This window comes from Neoarius graeffei, chromosome 11 (genome assembly GCF_027579695.1).
Source record: "Neoarius graeffei isolate fNeoGra1 chromosome 11, fNeoGra1.pri, whole genome shotgun sequence".
In the NCBI taxonomy this organism is placed as follows: domain Eukaryota; kingdom Metazoa; phylum Chordata; class Actinopteri; order Siluriformes; family Ariidae; genus Neoarius; species Neoarius graeffei.
The window spans coordinates 70109576-70128142 of NC_083579.1; the positions used below are offsets into that span (position 1 = coordinate 70109576).

Below are 18567 nucleotides of genomic sequence, written 5' to 3' on the forward strand. Positions count from 1 at the left end.
AACCTTCTCATGTTGGGACAAGGACACAAACTGAAAACGTAATTGAATAGCACGCTAATTAAGAAATAGAGCAAGTTTAAAAATGACTTCAGTTCTCCTTTAACAGCTGCTACCTTGGGAATTGAAAGTGGAGATATGAGATATGCCTGGCCTGAGTGATCAAGCTCGAAGCCGATCCAAGGTATCCAAGGTAAGGTAACACCATGTGAGCTTTGACGGCTTGACACGAACATGACCGATTGATCTTCTCATGAACACGCTCGGACTTGGAACACATAATTTCTTACAATAAAGCCTATTTAGTGCGAGTAGTAACCAACCTGTCCTGTAGTCGTGCCCACAGCCATACCCAGGGAACCGTTAAATTTGAGTGCACTGACTGATGGCAAGCTCTCCACTCTGGAAAGCAAAAACACAACACACATTAAATAAATAAATACATTAATAAATTAATTAATTAAAATAAAATAAGTGTTAGAACCTGTTGTATGTTACAATATAGTGTGATCAGTTGCAGGATCCAGGGGTACAAAGGTGTAATATATGAAAAAAATTAACAGTTTCACAAAGTCAATACTTTGTAGAGCCACCGTAGCTGCAAGTCTCTTGGAGTATGTCTCTATTAGCTTAGCACATCTAGCCACTGGGATTTTTGTCAATTCCTCAAGGCAAAACTGCTTCAACTCCTTCAAGTTAGATGGGTTGCGTTGGTGTACAGCAACCTTCAAGTTATGCCACAGATTCTCATTTGGATTGAGGTCTGGGCTTTGATTAGGCCATTCCAAAACATTTAAATGTTTCCCTTTAAACCACTCCAGTGTAGCTTTAGCACTATGTTTAGGATCATTGTCCTGCTGGAACGTGAACCTTCGTCCCAGTCTCAAACCTCTGGCCGACTCAAACAGGTTTTCCTACAGAATTGCCCTGTATTTAGTGCCATCCATCTTTCCTTCAGTCCTGACCAGATTTCCTGTCCTTGCAAATGAAAAATATCCCCACAGCATGATGCTGCCACCACCATGCTTCACTGTCGGAATGGTGTTCCCAGGGTGTTGGATTTGCACCACACATGGCATTTCACATGATGGACAAAAAGTTCAATTTTAGTTTCATTTGACCAGAGAATCTTCTTCCATGTGTTTGGGGAGTCTGCCACATGCTGTTGGGCAAACTCCAAATGTGTTTTCTTAAAGTGCCATTCCACCATTGGATGTATTCTTTGGCATAAAATACAATATATTTTATGACAACATGACTAGACAGAGAAATCTTTTAGCTTCAAAATGATATATCAAACATCATTTTTTGACAACGACAAGTATATTAATTTTGCGACCAAAGTCACCTACCCTTTTAATTTCTGCGCGGTAGTGAAACGTGATGTCATCGGCAGGCTCCCCTTCTTGTGTACCACGTCACGTGTGACGTGGCACAGATTATCAGCAATGGCGGATAGAACGCGATTTCCACTTGTCGATTGCTGTGCCGATATTCACCATCGACCGTCTCCTTTGGGCATCACTTGCTATTTTCCTTCGCTTCTTTTCCGAAGCTGACAATCGCGTTCTATCCGCCATTGCTGATAATCTGTGCCACGTCACACGTGACGTGGTACACAAGAAGGGGAACCTGCCGATGACATCACGTTTCACTACCGCGCGGAAATTAAAAGGGTAGGTGACTTTGGTCGCAAAATTAATATACTTGTCGTTGTCAAAAAATGATGTTTGATATATCATTTTGAAGCTAAAAGATTTCTCTGTCTAGTCATGTTGTCATAAAATATATTGTATTTTATGCCAAAAAAATACATCCAATGGTGGAATGGCACTTTAAGCAATGGCTCTTTTCTGGCCACTCTTCCATAAAGCCCGGCTCTATGGAGTGTACAGCTTAAAGTGTTCCTATGGACAGATACTCCCATCTCCGCTGTGGATCTTTGCAGCTCCTTCAGTGTTATCTTTGGTGTCTTTGTTGCATCTCTGATTAATGCCCTCCTTGCCCGGTCTGTGAGTTTTGGTGGGCGGCCTTCTCTTGTCAGGTTTGTAGTGGTGCCATATTCTTCCCATTTTGCTATAATGGATTTAATGGTGCTCCGTGGGATATTCAAAGTTGGGGATATTTTTTATAACCCAACCCTGATCTATACTTCTCCATAACTTTGTCTCTGACCTGTTTGGAGGCTCCTTGGTTTTCATGTTTGTTTAATAGTGTTGCAGAATCAGGGTCCTTCCAGAACAGGTTGATTTATACAGACATCATGTGACAGATCATGTGACACTTTGATTGCACACAGGTGGAGCTTAATCAATTAATTATGCGACCTATGAAGAAGTGAATTGGTTGGACCAGCTCTTATTTAGGGGTTTCATATGAAAAGGGGGTAAATACCTATGCACACTCCAGATTTCTGTTTTTTCATCTTAAATACTGTTTGCGTGATTTAGGGATAAAATTAGCTCATGTTTAAAGTCTTTAATTTTCTGTAAAGCTGCTTAGCGACAATTTCTGTTGTTAAAAGTGCGATACAAATAAACTTGACTCGATTAAGCCTTTGCCTAAATTCAGAAAAACAGCATGGGCATGAAAATACCAATGTGGTGCCAAGCATTTTCATTCGTTACCTCTCCCATCATCATCAAAGGAGTGTTTAGTTTTGTTCACCAAAATAGCAACTGAGGCAGAACCAACTGGATGAGAATCAAACCGTAAAATTTTACACACAGCCAAGTGCAGACATGAGCTTGAGATCATGAGGATATGGTGTCAAAATTCGAGCTTACTCAGTTCCCTCTGTGATGCTGCTGAGAGCGCAGTCCAGGATGCCCACTCGACTGCGCACACGTGGGTCCCAGCATTCCACTTTCCCCTATACGCAGCAACACAATGTGTACACTCAGAAAACAAGTCATAATCTAGAGCAAATAGATACAATAACACTTCAGACACAAGTACAACACCAACCTCTACAGTCCCAGCAGCGAATAAATGATGAACAGGGTTGATGTCACATACGTTGATCTCCCTATTTAGAGAGAAGTGCATTCAGGCACAAAATACAAAACATAATTAGGTATTATAAAAATCAGAGGAAGAAAAAGCATGCGTAAATTTACAGGCATTGAACTGCAAGTGAAGAAAAGTGAACTATTAAATCCTGGGTCAATCCTTTAATCAATGACAGCAAGTATGTTAGAAATGAAATATAGCTCCTCTAAAATCACGCTGCTAAATTCAATATGAAAATGTGAGCGACAAGACAAACAAATGCGTAAGAGTCAATGCAATGTCAATCAATATAACACACACACACACACACACACACACACACACACACACACACACCAGACTATACAGCTAGAGGTGGACAAAGTACCCAAGTTCATTACTTAAAGGAGAACTGAAGGCAATTTTTTTTTTTATCATCAAAATTCTATTTCTCATTTTATTAAATATCGGAATGCATTTTTGATCGCTATTTTGTCGCTGCTATAGCAAGTTATGAGTGTTTGAAATATGCTCTGTAATATATCAGTCCATATGTCAAAGCAATGGCCGTAAACGAGATTCGCTGAGACCTGTGCGAGACATCGTAGGACGGAAGTAAAACGTACAGCGGAAATCAAAATGACCAACATCTGCCAACGTCGTCAAAAGACGCGCGCGCCCTCTTTCGAATGCGGATGTAATCAAGCCGGAAGTTTTGTTTGTTTTGATAGCAATCAGGAAAGTTTGAAAAAAGTAGGCAGGAATCGTCATTTAAACTCGTTTTTGTGCAATATTTCGTTTGGAAAACAGTTTTCAAAATGGCGGCGCTGACACCTGGCTGACACTTCACATTTCGAAGTCTCGCACAAGTCTCGTGAAGATCGCGCGGATAAGCGACGCCTGCCGTGGACCAAACGAACTAAATTCAACACGGCTAAAAACCGAATAGGCCGATAAGTATAATATTTAATTGCAATTAGTTGCCAAGACGAGTCACAATATAAGGTTACTAAAACCGAAAACGTAATTGAATAACATGCTAATTAAGAAATAAAGCAAGTTTAAAAATGACTTCAGTTCTCATTTAAGTCAAAGTACAGATCCCACTGGTCAAATGTTACTCCGATACAAGTGAAAGTTGTACAGTCAAATTTTTACTTAAATTAAGGTACTGAAGCACTTGCTTTTAAAAATACTGAAGTATTAAAAGTACAACCCCGATTCCAAAAAAGATGGGACAAAGTACAAATTGCAAATAAAAACGCAATGCAATAATTTACAAATCTCAAAAACTGATATTGTATTCACAATAGAACGTAGACAACATATCAAATGTTGAAAGTGAGACATTTTGAAATTTCATGACAGCAACACATCTCAAAAAAGTTGGGACAGGGGCAATAAGAGGCTGGAAAAGTTAAAGGTACAAAAAAGGAACAGCTGGAGAACCAAATTGTAACTCATTAGGTCAATTGGCAATAGGTCATTAACATGACTGGGTATAAAAAGAGCATCTTGGAGTGGCAGCGGCTCTCAGAAGTAAAGATGGGAAGAGGATCACCAATCCCCCTAATTCTGCGCCGACAAATAGTGGAGCAATATCAGAAAGGAGTTCGACAGTGTAAAATTGCAAAGAGTTTGAACATATCATCATCTACAGTGCATAATATCATCAAAAGATTCAGAGAATCTGGAAGAATCTCTGTACGTAAGGGTCAAGGCCGGAAAACCATACTGGGTGCCCGTGATCTTCGGGCCCTTAGACGGCACTGCATCACATACAGGCATGCTTCTGTATTGGAAATCACAAAATGGGCTCAGGAATATTTCCAGAGAACATTATCTGTGAACACAATTCACCGTGCCATCCGCCGTTGCCAGCTAAAACTCTATAGTTCAAAGAAGAAGCCGTATCTAAACATGATCCAGAAGCGCAGACGTCTTCTCTGGGCCAAGGCTCATTTAAAATGGACTGTGGCAAAGTGGAAAACTGTTCTGTGATCAGACAAATCAAAATTTGAAGTTCTTTATGGAAATCAGGGACGCCGTGTCATTCGGACTAAAGAGGAGAAGGACGACCCAAGTTGATATTAGCGCTCAGTTCAGAAACCTGCATCTCTGATGGTATGGGGTTGCATTAGTGCGTGTGGCATGGGCAGCTTACACATCTGGAAAGACATCATCAATGCTGAAAGGTATATCCAGGTTCTAGAGCAACATATGCTCCCATCCAGACGACGTCTCTTTCAGGGAAGACCTTGCATTTTCCAACATGACAATGCCAAACCACATACTGCATCAATTACAGCATCATGGCTGTGTAGAAGAAGGGTCCGGGTACTGAACTGGCCAGCCTGCAGTCCAGATCTTTCACCCATAGAAAACATTTGGCGCATCATAAAACGGAAGATACGACAAAAAAGACCTAAGACAGTTGAGCAACTAGAATCCTACATTAGACAAGAATGGGTTAACATTCCTATCCCTAAACTTGAGCAGCTTGTCTCCTCAGTCCGCAGACGTTTACAGACTGTTGTAAAGAGAAAAGGGGATGTCTCACAGTGGTAAACATGGCCTTGTCCCAACTTTTTTGAGATGTGTTGTTGTCATGAAATTTAAAATCGCCTAATTTTTCTCTTTAAATGATACATTTTCTCAGTTTAAACATTTGATATGTCATCTATGTTCTATTCTGAATAAAATATGGAATTTTGAAACTTCCACATCATTGCATTCTGTTTTTATTTACAATTTGTACCTTGTCCCAACTTTTTTGGAATTGGGGTTGTACATTTTCTGTCAGCGTATTGTTGCCACAACGCTTACAAAACCTAATGCCTCTGAAGCAACCGACTGGATTTACTGACTCACTTTTAGAACCCGTAGAATAAACGCCTGGTAGAACGTCACAAAATGAAACACAACTGAACTGACACAAGAAAAAAAAAAAAGAAGCCATTGTCATTTTCTCTCTTATTTATTTATTTAATTTATTTATGCAAACATTCCTCCCCACCCTGACAAATCAGCATGGTAGTGTTCTAACACAGCTCTGGCAGTGTGTGCACACGTTTGTGTATGTTAATCAGGAAGACAGTGGAATAGCTGTAAATGCAGCTTGCTCAGAAAATAAATATGACAATCCAACCTGATGAAAACCCAGATCCACACCTCGAGCTTAATAACTGCCCAACAGCAACACTGCTTTAAGCAAGACAAAAAAAAAAATGCAAGACCATCATCTGACATCAAAACAAAACTAGCTATGTGTTAACGTTAGCCGCGGACAAGGCTACGGCAACTTGGCGGGCAAATCCATAGAAAGTCATTTGACTAACCAGACTGCATAGCTATTGCAATGTTATTGCTAGCTCGAAAAAGCACAGACAACTTCACTGCAAGCTTTCTCTTGGAATAAAATATGCTTCCATAGCTTGGACGGTGAGTTTTTGGAGGCCGTGATGTAGTTCGTTTTCAGCAAACATTTAAAACGAAATGAATCTTTAATCCTTGCAGAAAACTGAAACATGGCTTCATGGGCCACGGGTGCGTACATTCTCCAGAAGAACCGCCTCCTTCCATTCTGCCATCAACTGATCGTGTTAAATAATGTTGCTGAGAAATCACTGAGCTTGATTTTATACAGTCTATGGACGTGACATGACCCTAGTGATTACTGATCGGCTGTCTCGGTGTCTGCTGTGAAAAAAACAAATCACGTTTTAGAAAAGAAAAGAAAAAAACATCCAGTTTCAAAGCTGCTTCATAGTAACGAGTAACGAGGGGCTTGATAGAAATGTCGTGGAGTGAAAAGTACGATATTTGCCTTTCAAATGTAGTGAAGTTAAAGTCATAAATATACAAAAAAAAGTACAGATACTCAGTGTACTTAAGTACAGTACTCAAGTAAATGTATTTCGTTACTGTCCACCTCTGCTACACAGTAAATCCAACATTCTAAGCAACAACCACACTGTGATGTTCTCGGCCCACTGTTGGTTTAGTACTTACGTTGCACCCGTTTGCAGAGAGTTGAGGAATCTGCCCTGTTCGAGGTTCAGACGGAAGACCTCTGAACTACAGACAGAAAGAGAACAAAAAACTCAAGTTATCACACTCAAGAATGATGAAGAGAAAACTCTGCAAACTGGCCACTGACAAAGTATGAAAGCGAGGGGAAAAAATTATTTAAATAAAATAAAAGGAGTTTACATCCGGTCTAGATGCAACTGGGAAGTCGGAACATTTCACACTGAAGCAGAAAATAATGAACAAATTACAAATTACACACACCGTATAGCCAAAAGTTTGTGAGCAACTGATCATCACACCCATAATGTAGTTCATCTCTAAACCACCTTTCCCTTCACAGGAACCAAGAGGCCCAAACCTGTTCCAGCATGACAATAGGCAATTTCGGACCAGAGGAACATTTTCATAGCTCTTAGAACTGTTGGAGAACGTTCCCCCTTTATTGTGTGTCGGCACTGCAGGAACTGAGGACAATTATAGGTTTTAGAACGCTGTTTTGAGGGACGACTTTAGCTTCTACTTCAAGGTAGGTTTTCTCCCAGCACAAGAGGAACCATGTAACTGATGTAATACCCCTTTTCCACCAAATCAGTTCCAGGGCTGGTTCGGGGCCAGTGCTGGTTCACAACTCGTTCAACTTGCGAGCCAGCTGAGAACCAGTTTGCTTTTCCATAGCTCGTGGTGCTAAGTGGAGCCACGTCATTACGTCGCTGTATACGTCAGTTATGGTGCTACATTTACATAAACCTTGGCGCGAATATCAAAGCAAAAACAACACGGAAGAAGCAGCAGCAGCAACAACAACAATAATAAGAAGAATAATGGATGACTTCGCGTTTGTACAGCTGCTGCTTCTCGTTGCTTAAAAATGGCGATCATTTTTAAGCGATCTCGTCGCTTAAAAATGGCGATCACTAGCAACTGCCATTTTTAAAAAAAATCCATCTAAAATGTTAACCCTGTAAATAACAGCGCTTAGCATTCACATTTAAAAAAAAAAAAATGGACCAACGCAACAGAAAAGTTCCAAGCTTTACTGAATCAATACACAAAGGAGAAAATACAGTGCAATTTTTACACGTGAGCAAAACATGACAAGTGTTGCCAGGCAAAACAAACCTCTCCCAGTAGCACTTATGATCAATATGAAGGAAGATATCGTGAAAAAAAAAAAAAAAAAAAAAAAAAACCAGGTACCCTATGGGTCCATGTATGTGGCTACTGCTTATAAATAAAATAGCTTTCTGATCCCATGTCCATACAGCAAATATAGCATATATATTTACTCTATGAGGCACAAAAATGAAGCGTAATCCAAAAATGAACAATTTATAAAAAATAAATGTAAAAAATAAAAAAATAAAAAAATCACAGAAGTAAAATATACCAAGTGTCTGTACTTTATATTATTCTACTCGTACAGTTTTCGAAACTGAAACCTCTGAACCGAGGCTGACATACACACGCTGTCACCATGACCCAAACGCTTATTTCCCAGAAATGGCTCAGCGCTAGAGCTCAGTGGAACGCACTTTCCCTCTGTAATAAGCATAAACATGTCTGAAAGAGATTTCTTTAGTGGAGTCCATTTATTTCAAATGGTGAACCAAATTGTATTCACTCACCGGCCATTTTAATCGGAACACGCGTATGCGCGACTGTTACACTCTTACATTCTTACAGCACGATGACGTAGTGGCTAGCGCCTCTATATGAGGCAGTAACCACAACAAAAATGATTTTGACCTTTTTGGTGACCTTGACCGGATGACTCTCAAAATGTTGGCGATTCTATTTGAGACTAACGCCCATCTATCCTGAAAGTTTCATGAAGATTGATCCAGCCGTTTTCCCGTAACATCGTTAACAATAAATAAATAAATAAATAAATAAATAAAACCCAACCGAAACAAGACCTCACCCCCTGGTGGACTCCGTCCCGGGCGACATAAGAGTGCTCTGAGAGCACAACATTCCCTGCTGGCAACTATATCTATGCTACAAGTGCTTAATACTGTACACCCTCATGAAATTGTCAAAGTACAAGTTTGGTAATCAAGGGCTGTAACACTGGTAAAATGCGACTGAACTGAATGAAATTGCAATATGCGCATCACCGACATATCACAAAGAATCCTGTCAAGTTTCATGAAATTCCTCCAAAAATTGTGAGAGGAGTTGATTTCAGAAGTTGAGCACCCTTCCCGGGATGGATGGACGGACGGACATCACCACGACATAATCCCCCTTCGGGCCTTTCGGCCAGCAGGGAATAAAAACCATCTCTAGCATTTCTTGATAACGTCACGCTAGCAAGCTAGCTTACATCACTTCAGTGTTCCTACTGTTCCTTCCTATTAAATGTTTGTTTGTTAGGTGGGTGGGTGGGAGGGAGGGAGGAAGGAAGGAAGGAAGGAAGGGAGCCCTTGAAGGTATGTAGTTCTCAGGTAGAGCGCCCCAGTGGATCGTTCCTCACAATGAGTCCCTATTGTCTCTGTGCCCAAAGAAAGCTCCATGAAGACATGATTTGCCAAAGTTGGGGTGGAAGAACTTGAATGGTCTACACAGAACCCTGATCTCAACCCCAATGAACATCCTTTGGGATGAAATGGAACTCAGACTGGACCCCTGTCCTCCTTGGCAGACATCAGTGCCTGACCTCACTAATGCTCTTGTAGCTGAATGAGCACAAATCCCAAGAACCATACTCCAAAATTCAGTGGAAAACCTTCCCAGAAGCGTGGGGGTTATAACAGCAAAAGGAACCAAATCTGGAATGGGATGTTCAGAAAGCCCCCCCACACACACACACACACTTACCCTAACCCCACTTCTCCCCCCCCTTCCCCATATCTTATTCTTTTATATTTGTATATGTAAATACTTAATTTATCTAGAAGTTTTCTCTATTTCTTTTCTCTGTTTATCCGTAATGATGCTGCTGGAATCTTAATTTCCCTGAGGGAACCCGCCCAAAGGGATCAATAAAGTTTTATCTAATCTAATCTATGGATGTCGTCCATATCGCTCCTGTGGAGGACGGCCCCATATGGACAGTCGAAAGTCACACTTGGAAGACGATCTGGACACTTACAGTAATATATTTATGTCTGAGGACTGCAGTTGTCATGAACAGTTTTGCACTCAAGTTTATAACTTCAAGTTAAAACTATAATGAATTTCCTAGTTTCACAGTTATACTTTGTGACTCTATAGGACACTGTTATACTGTAGAAGCGAGTTATTTATAAATCACGCTATCTATCCGTTATCATCCAGATGAGGATGGGTTCGCTTTTGAGTCTGGTTCCTCTCGAGGTTTCTTCCTCGTGTCGTCTGAGGGAGTTTTTCCTCGCCACCGTCGCCACAGGCTTGCTCAGTGGGGATAGATTAGGGATAAAACTAGCTCATGTTTTAAGTCTTTAAATTTCTGTAAAGCTGTTTTGCGACAATGTCTATCATTAAAAGCGCTCTACAAATAAACTTGACTTGTGGTCAGGTGTCCACAAACTTTTGGCCATAGCGTTTGTGCAGAAAAATACTGAAACACAAAACTGTGTTTAAATTCATGTTTTCTGTCTTACAAAGTGTCTTGGCAATTAAGATATATATTCTACCACGAGACTTATTCCATAAATTTTAAATATTATAGATAACTTCGACACCAACAATTATACAACTCTGTTAATGTGCTTTTTTTTATATATTTTTTAATACAGTTAGTGGAGCATGCACTATGCAAGGCCCTATGAATGGGCGTATTCGATAGAAATGATAATGTATTAGACTGAATATATGTTAATATGACCCTGGGATTTGCCTCATAGCTGGCACTACTTTCAGCTGCTGTTATGGAAAATTAATCATCACCTTCTGACCAATTCGATTCCAGACCTTTATAGAAATGGATACTCTATGCACTAAGGCCCTAAATGAGTAAAAACGAGTTATGAATTTTGAAAAGAACTGAACAGCTTGTCTACATTTGCATGACATCCCTGAATAACATTTACATGTGAACACGGAATCCTGCTGGCTCCAGATGTTTAAAGGGGAACAGAGGGCAATATATAGAGTAAATATAACAATAAAGCACACATTAACGAACCTTATTCAAGACTTACAAAAGTTTTTTGTTCCAAGGTTGGAAAGTTATAGTGTTTTGAAAGTAGCTCGAGCAAACTATTTCCGCAGTTTGAACAGCCCGCCATGATATTAATTTTATCCAATCAGAATGCACGTTCATTTTCTCTGCGTAACACTCATGACGTATGTATGTGCCCAGTTGTGTTGGCTCATTGAGGTTGGGACTAGCACATGTGAATCGGAAAGTAGGATGAATTGTAAGTGATCGGCTACACAATGCCACAGTGTGTTGCTTTCGGGTGTAATAACAGGACCGATGGAAAGCATAACGATCCTCCAGACGTGTCTTTTGCGGGATCTCTTCGTATGATTCGACAGAGCTGTCACTTTCACTTGATGCGCCCGACGCCATGATTACACGCTTCTCTCCTAGTGCAGTGGGTAGGGCTGACGTCACGGTCTTTTAAAAATGGCGACTCTTGTGCCGTTTAGCGTACCGACTATTATATTTACAATTACCAAGCTATTTCGTTGTTTTCTAGTATATAAATTTGATAGAATACTTAAGAATACATTACTTTGTCACATCAGCAACTGTATATATTATATTTGGTACCCCTTTAAAGGAGAGACGCAGAACCATGGCCTCACTTTTCGTTTATAAATGCCTTGAGACCTCAAGAATGGCACAGGAATAGTTTTAAGCATTGACAATAAATCTAATATAATCATTTTTACGATTAAAACTATTCATATAGGTAGCGATCTGAGTGAACTATTTTAAAACCTGTTGTTAAAACAAAGTGTGGTGAAGCAGCTTTTAGCTACTATGCAGTACAGCTATGGAACCAACTCCCAGAGGACATCAAAAATGCTCCTGCTGTTGGCAGCTTCAAATCTAGATTAAAGACCAAGCTGTTCTCAGATGCTTTCTGCTAACTGATAAATATCATTACATGTTTTACACTTTACTTAACTTTTACAGTCTCTGCATGTTTTAAACTTTATTTAACTTTTATTCCATTTTATTCTGCTGTTTTTTACTGAACTTTTTCATTTTATGATGTTTAATTCTTATTTTTTTCTCTTCTTCCCCCTTTATTTTATGTAATTTACCTCTGTAAAGCACATTGAACTGCCACTGTGTATGAAATGCGCTATATAAATAAACTTGCCTTGCCTTGAATGACCTTGACATCTGTGATGTCACAGTAGGAAGGCTATCGGTCTCATTGTCATTTCCGCTATACTAAAACACAGAGCTGACTGCAATGCCGATCCTCCATTTTGAGCTAATTTATCACCATGCCACGTAGATATGTTGCTGGCCGGTGCAGCAACACGACAGAAGGTGGATTTGCGTTGCATTCATGGCCCAAGAATGTTCAAACTGCAAAGATTTGGACGCGTTTTGCGAGAAGTTCACGGACACATTGGGCGCCTACGAAGCGGTCTCTCCTCTGCTCTGCGCATTTTACTGAGGACTCGTACGAAACTTCTGATCTGTTGAGGAGCGTTGGCGATAAGCCCGTCTTGAAAGAGGGTGCAGTACCGACAATTAAAGAAAAAGAAAACTACAAGAAAAGGAAAGCAAGTTCAGTTGCACCAGTTCTCCCAGAGTGTGAGCCGAGGGTTGTTGCTAAAACCCAGGACGGAACAGGATGTGACGTGACATATTGCTCAGGCAGTGACCTCCCTGCAGTTGTTGCTAAAACCGGTAACATCCTGTCCCGGGTTTTAGTAATTGCCTGAGCCGAGCAGTAATGGTGGAGTACTCAGCATGGAGAAAATGGAGAATGAGTGGACCAGTCGTCGGATTTCTCCGCTGGATATGCTCGCCTCAGCAGCAATATCTCGTCCTTACATGGAAGAAGCGAATGAACGGAGAACTGAACGAACAACTGAAAGTCAGATTGTTTCAAAACAATCAGCCACAAGATCTGCCTTCAAGAAGTGAGAACAGACAGGTAAGAAGCGACTCTTATTTGGATACAAAACAAAAATGGCACACGTCGTTTGCCTGCATTTAGATTAATACATGTAACTTGTATTGTGTGTTTAAGTTACTGGTATAAGATTATTTAATTTGCTTCAGAATGTGATTGTCTCAGTTCATCTGATTATGTAATTAGCCTTTTACGTTTTATCAGTGAAAATGCATGCATGTACATGTCTGTTGCATACGTTATAACACCTATCCTGTTTTAATGAGAGTCAACCCACAATCATTGATATGATTGTGGGTTGACTCATATCTGATATGACAAGGTAGAAATGCTTCTGTTTTCAAAGAAAAACTTGCCATTGATGCACAAGTAATTACAATAGTCAAGTGTGCATTCACTGGCTAATAGATTAACACACTTCATGAACTTTTATTTAAGTTTCACCTATTTTTATTTATTTTTTAATTGTATATCCTTATATGGCAAGTGTATCACCTGTTTTCATTGAAAAAGACCATACAAATACATATTTGTCAAATATGATATAATGGCATATGGCAGTATGACTGAAAATTATTTTTGTATTTTTTGTTACTGAAATGTGGGAAGAAAAGGGCTGTTCCATAAGGGTTAAGTTTTCAGACCTAAATATGAAAGTGTGTTCCAAAGCAATATATCCAAATATAGTGATTTTTTTTTTTGTGCCAGATATTGGATGTGAAAAGAAGAAAATATATGTTTGTGGTTGTGTGAATTTCCCATTACAGGAATTAATACGTTAGCCTATTACCAAACATCTAGTTAGATTTGTACAAAGAGAGAAAGAAAAAATGTCTTTGTTTTACGATCTTGGTTGCAGTTGATTCCATTGGAAATTACTCTACAAATACACATTTGACAAAGATGATAGAATGGCTATGGTATAAGTATGACTGGAAATTATTTTTGTATTTTGATACTGAATGAAGAAATGGGTTGTTCTATAAAGGCACAAGTTTTCAGATCTAAATAGCAGACCTGTTTACCCCAAATTTGCCCTGTCAGTAGTCTTGCAGTATCTTGTCAGTAGTTTTGGTAAGCTGTCAGTAGGAATTTTACTGGGGTACAATCTATGTATTGTATCGAAGACAAAAAGTAGAAAGCAGCCTATTAGATAATAGTACTCATTCAAGTTGAAAGTACAGTGGTGCTTGAAAGTTTGTGAACCCTTTAGAATTTTCTATATTTCTGCATAAATATGACCTAAAACATCATCAGATTTTCACACAAGTCCTAAAAGTAGATAAAGAGAACCTAGTTAAATAAATGAGACAAAAATATTATACTTGGCCATTTATTTATTGAGGAAAATGATCCAATATTACATATCAGTGAGTGGCAAAAGTATGTGAACCTCTAGAATTAGCAGTTCATTTGAAGGTGAAATTCGAGTCAGGTGTTTTCAATCGATGGGATGAATAATCAGGTGTGAGTGGGCACCCTGTTTTATTTAAAGAACTGGGATCTATCAAAGTCTGATCTTCACAACACATGTTTGTGGAAGTGTATCATGGCATGAACAAAGGAAATTTCTGAGGACCTCAGAAAAAGCGTTGTTGATGCTCATCAGGCTGGAAAAGGTTACAAAATCATCTCTAAAGAGTTCGGACTCCACCAATCCACAGTCAGACAGATTGTGTACAAATGGAGGAAATTCAAGACCATTGTTACCCTCCCCAGGAGTGGTCGAGCAACAAAGATCACTCCAAGAGCAAGGCGTGTAATAGTCAGCGAGGTCACAAAGGACCCCAGGGTAACTTCTAAGCAACTGAAGGCCTCTCTCACATTGGCTAATGTTAATGTTCATGAGTCCACCATCAGGAGAACACTGAACAACAATGGTGTGCATGGCAGGGTTGCAAGGAGAAAGTCACTGCTCTCCAAAAAGAACATTGCTGTTCATCTGCAGTTTGCTAAAGATCACGTGGACAAGCCAGAAGGCTATTGGAAAAATGTTTTGTGGACAGATGAGACCAAAATACAAACTTTTGGTTTAAATGAGAAGCATTATGTTTGGAGAAAGGAAAACACTGCATTCCAGCATAAGAACCTTATCCCATCTGTGAAACATGGTGGTGGTAGTATCATGGTTTGGGCCTGTTTTGCTGCATCTGGGCCAGGACGGCTTGCCATCATTGATGGAACAATGAATTGTGAATTATACCAGCAAATTCTAAAGGAAAATGTCAGGACATCTGTCCATGAACTGAATCTCAAGAGAAGGTGGGTCATGCAGCAAGACAACAACCCGCAGCATACAAGTCATTCTACCAAAGAATGGTTAAAGAAGAATAAAGTTAATGTTTTGGAATGGCTAAGTCAAAGTCCTGACCTTAATCCAATGGAAATGTTGTGGAAGGACCTGAAGTGAGCAGTTCATGTGAGGAAACCCACCAACATCCCAGAGTTGAAGCTGTTCTGTACGGAGGAACGGGCTAAAATTCCTCCAAGCCGGTGTGCAGGACCAATCAGCAGTTACTGGAAACATTTAGTTGCAGTTATTGCTGCACAAGGGGGTCACACCAGATACTGACAGCAAAGGTTCACATACTTTTGCCACTCACAGATATGTAATATTGGATCATTTTCCTCAATAAATAATTGACCAAGTATAATATTTTTGTCTCATTTGTTTAACTGGGTTCTCTTTATCTACTTTTAGGACTTGTGTGAAAATTTGATGATGTTTTAGGTCATATTTATGCAGAAATAAAGAAAATTCTAAAGGGTTCACAAACTTTCAAGCACCACTGTAAGTGATAGATTACATGAACAAAATTTTAAAAATTAAAATCTAGCACTGGTCTTTTTTTCTCTGTCAAGTTAAGCACCTGTGAGAACCAAAAAGCAAACCCATGTAAGATTCTAGATCTGCTCCATAATCCTCATATTACCAAGCCTAGACTCTAAGGTCTACTTGTTGACTCCTCATACATTTCATTATTTCAGTATCTCTGAAATAACCAGAAGACTAGCAGTAATACTTATTTAGGATGCTACAATAAGAAAAAATATTTCAGAGACCATACTATGCTCTAATAGGCTACTTAATACTTGATTGGCAGCTATACTGATCTCACACTCTTTACTAACAAATCACAAGTCATTTAATGCCATCGGCCTTTCGCTTCGCGGCTGCCATGATTGTGTGCTCAGAAACCAAAGCTGAAACAATGGAACCTTCCCACAATGCAACGTACGGTAAACGTGGCTTAAACGTGATTAAACATGGCCACGCCCATGACTATACGATCGATGTTCGATTCCCACAATAAATATGATTATAAAGTAAGTCATGAACAGGGTTTTTTCTAGAAAAATTTAGTATGGGGGCGCTCACCATGGCTGCAAAGCCTTTGAAAAATTGAGGCTCCAATGGGACATTCTGAGGCTGAGAGGGAAATTGTAACAAATTGTCTGTCAACACTGAAAAAGAAAGAAGTAATCTTCTTCTGCACCGGACAGTCTTTGGCTTTCTTCCGTTTCGTGCCGCGGGATGACATCTTTAAATGCCCAAGTGTCAACAAAACAACTCGCGAACTACTTCTGTCAGAAACTCCCGCGCCGGTGGGTGAAAGGTCATTCAGTCTCGAGAAATCTCGCTCTACAAGTCAGCTGACCTTGTATGTAACCCATGTCAAATCTCGCGAGAGCAGCCGTGACAAGTAAACAACATGGCGCCTCAGTCTGGAAAACGCCAATTCGGATTGTTTTTGCACCGTCTGGCGGTGTATCTACTATGATTGGAATATTTTTGGAGCAATTATAACGTATTTGATGATCAGACACATTGTCACGTAGTGTTGCTGGGATGTTTTCACGGAGTCGGTAAGGGGGCGCACGCCGAGAGTAAGAGGGCACAGCACCCCTGTTCCCCCGTTTAGACGAAACCTGTTGAAACATTTGGCAACATTTCGGCCATAAATCGTAGTTTTTGGACAAGAATTCGTAGTCTGTATTTTGTTTTGAAAAATCGTAGGAACTACAGACAAATCGTAGGAGTAAACAGGTCTGAAATAGGCTTATGAAAGTGTGTTCCATAGCAGTAGGCAAATAATATATGAGGGGGAAGTTGTTTTTGTGCCAGATATTGGATGGGAAAAGAAAAAATGTTTGTGCGAGTTTCCTATTTCAGGAATTAATATGTTAATACCAAACATGAAGAAAGATTTTACAAAGAACAATGTCTTTTTGTTTGTTTTCAACCTTTGAGGTGTTGAAAATTTATTACTGAAACTCTGGCAGAATGTTCTATTAAAGAAAAGATAAAAAGAAAATAGTCTTTGTGTGTGCTGTGAAGTGGTTTGAAAAAATGAAATCGGAATCGGCCAAAATCGGTATCGGCAGGTCACACTCCATGGAAAATCGGAATCGGCCCAAAAAATTGCAATCGGTGCATCTCTAACAATCAATGAAGTCAAATCGGTCTTAGTTGAGCAAGTCGGTAACGGTATTTCTTACTTCCACCATAAATTTTTATTTATATGACTTTGGTCTACAGCTGTAAAAGGCCTCGGGCTTAAAACCGGTTACCGCTGTGACGTCACGCACTCAGGGCTGGCTGGCTCAGCGGGGCAGCTCGAATGCCAACTTTGCAGTCGATTTTAACTCTCAAAAATATATTTTTTAAATTCCCATTTATGCAGCAGACAAGAGTCAAGGATGGAGATACTACCCACTCAAATGTATTGAAAAATAAAGGTTCTGCGTATCTCCTTTAAGTCCTGACCTGCCCTCTAGTGGATACAGCTGTTAATACAGATGTATTTAAAAAAAAAAACACTATGAAGCGAGATCGGGAACAAAGCTGCTTGCATGGTAGCAGTGTGCACATACTAAGGAGGAGTTTTTAAATTATATTTTCATTTATATTTTGATGAGTTCACTTTGTGACCAAGACAAGCTGAAAACACAGACGTCACGTCCCATCCAGTTGTTAGCCTGAACAGCTGAAGCAGCAAAAGGGATAAAATTTGTGGTTTGTTAATTTTTTAAAACTACATTTAAATTTGGTTACAGCTAATTAAATTTGAATTACATTTGATTCAATTTAATTACTGCTGGGAGGCATCCAATGCAAACTGAGGCTGCTGTCTCTCCATAGGGAGTTTAGTCAGTTCCACGCAACTGTGGCTGTACAGTAAGGGCACAATAAACTATCAATACTCACCTGTCACTTTAATAGGAACACCTATCATGTGGCAGCAATGCAAAGCATACAATTTGATTGGGGAAAGAGACCTCCACCTCAAAGTTCGATGCGCTGTGCATCCTGTGATGCTTTTCTTCTCACCGTGGTTGCAAAGAATAGCTATTTGAGTTACCGCAGACTTCCTGTCAGCTCAAACTAGCCCGACCAATCTCCTTGGACCTGACCTCTCTCACAGATAAGGCATTTCTACCCACAGAACTACCGCTCACTGGTTGCCTTTTTGCGTTTCACATTTTCTGTGTAAACTCTCGAGCACCCAACCCC

General features: G+C 39.8%; 1 protein-coding gene across 1 annotated transcript in view; it reads right to left on the reverse strand.

Annotated features, from left to right (window-relative positions):
- nol10 (nucleolar protein 10) overlaps nt 1–18567 on the reverse strand; it is a 95793-nt gene that overhangs the window by 63331 nt on the left and 13895 nt on the right. The window contains exons 7-10 of the mRNA XM_060934685.1: nt 7000–7065; nt 2965–3025; nt 2784–2869; nt 321–399 (exon numbers count right to left, since the gene is read on the reverse strand). Coding sequence (XP_060790668.1) covers nt 321–399; nt 2784–2869; nt 2965–3025; nt 7000–7065 — 292 coding nt within the window. The remainder of the gene's footprint in view (nt 1–320; nt 400–2783; nt 2870–2964; nt 3026–6999; nt 7066–18567) is intronic.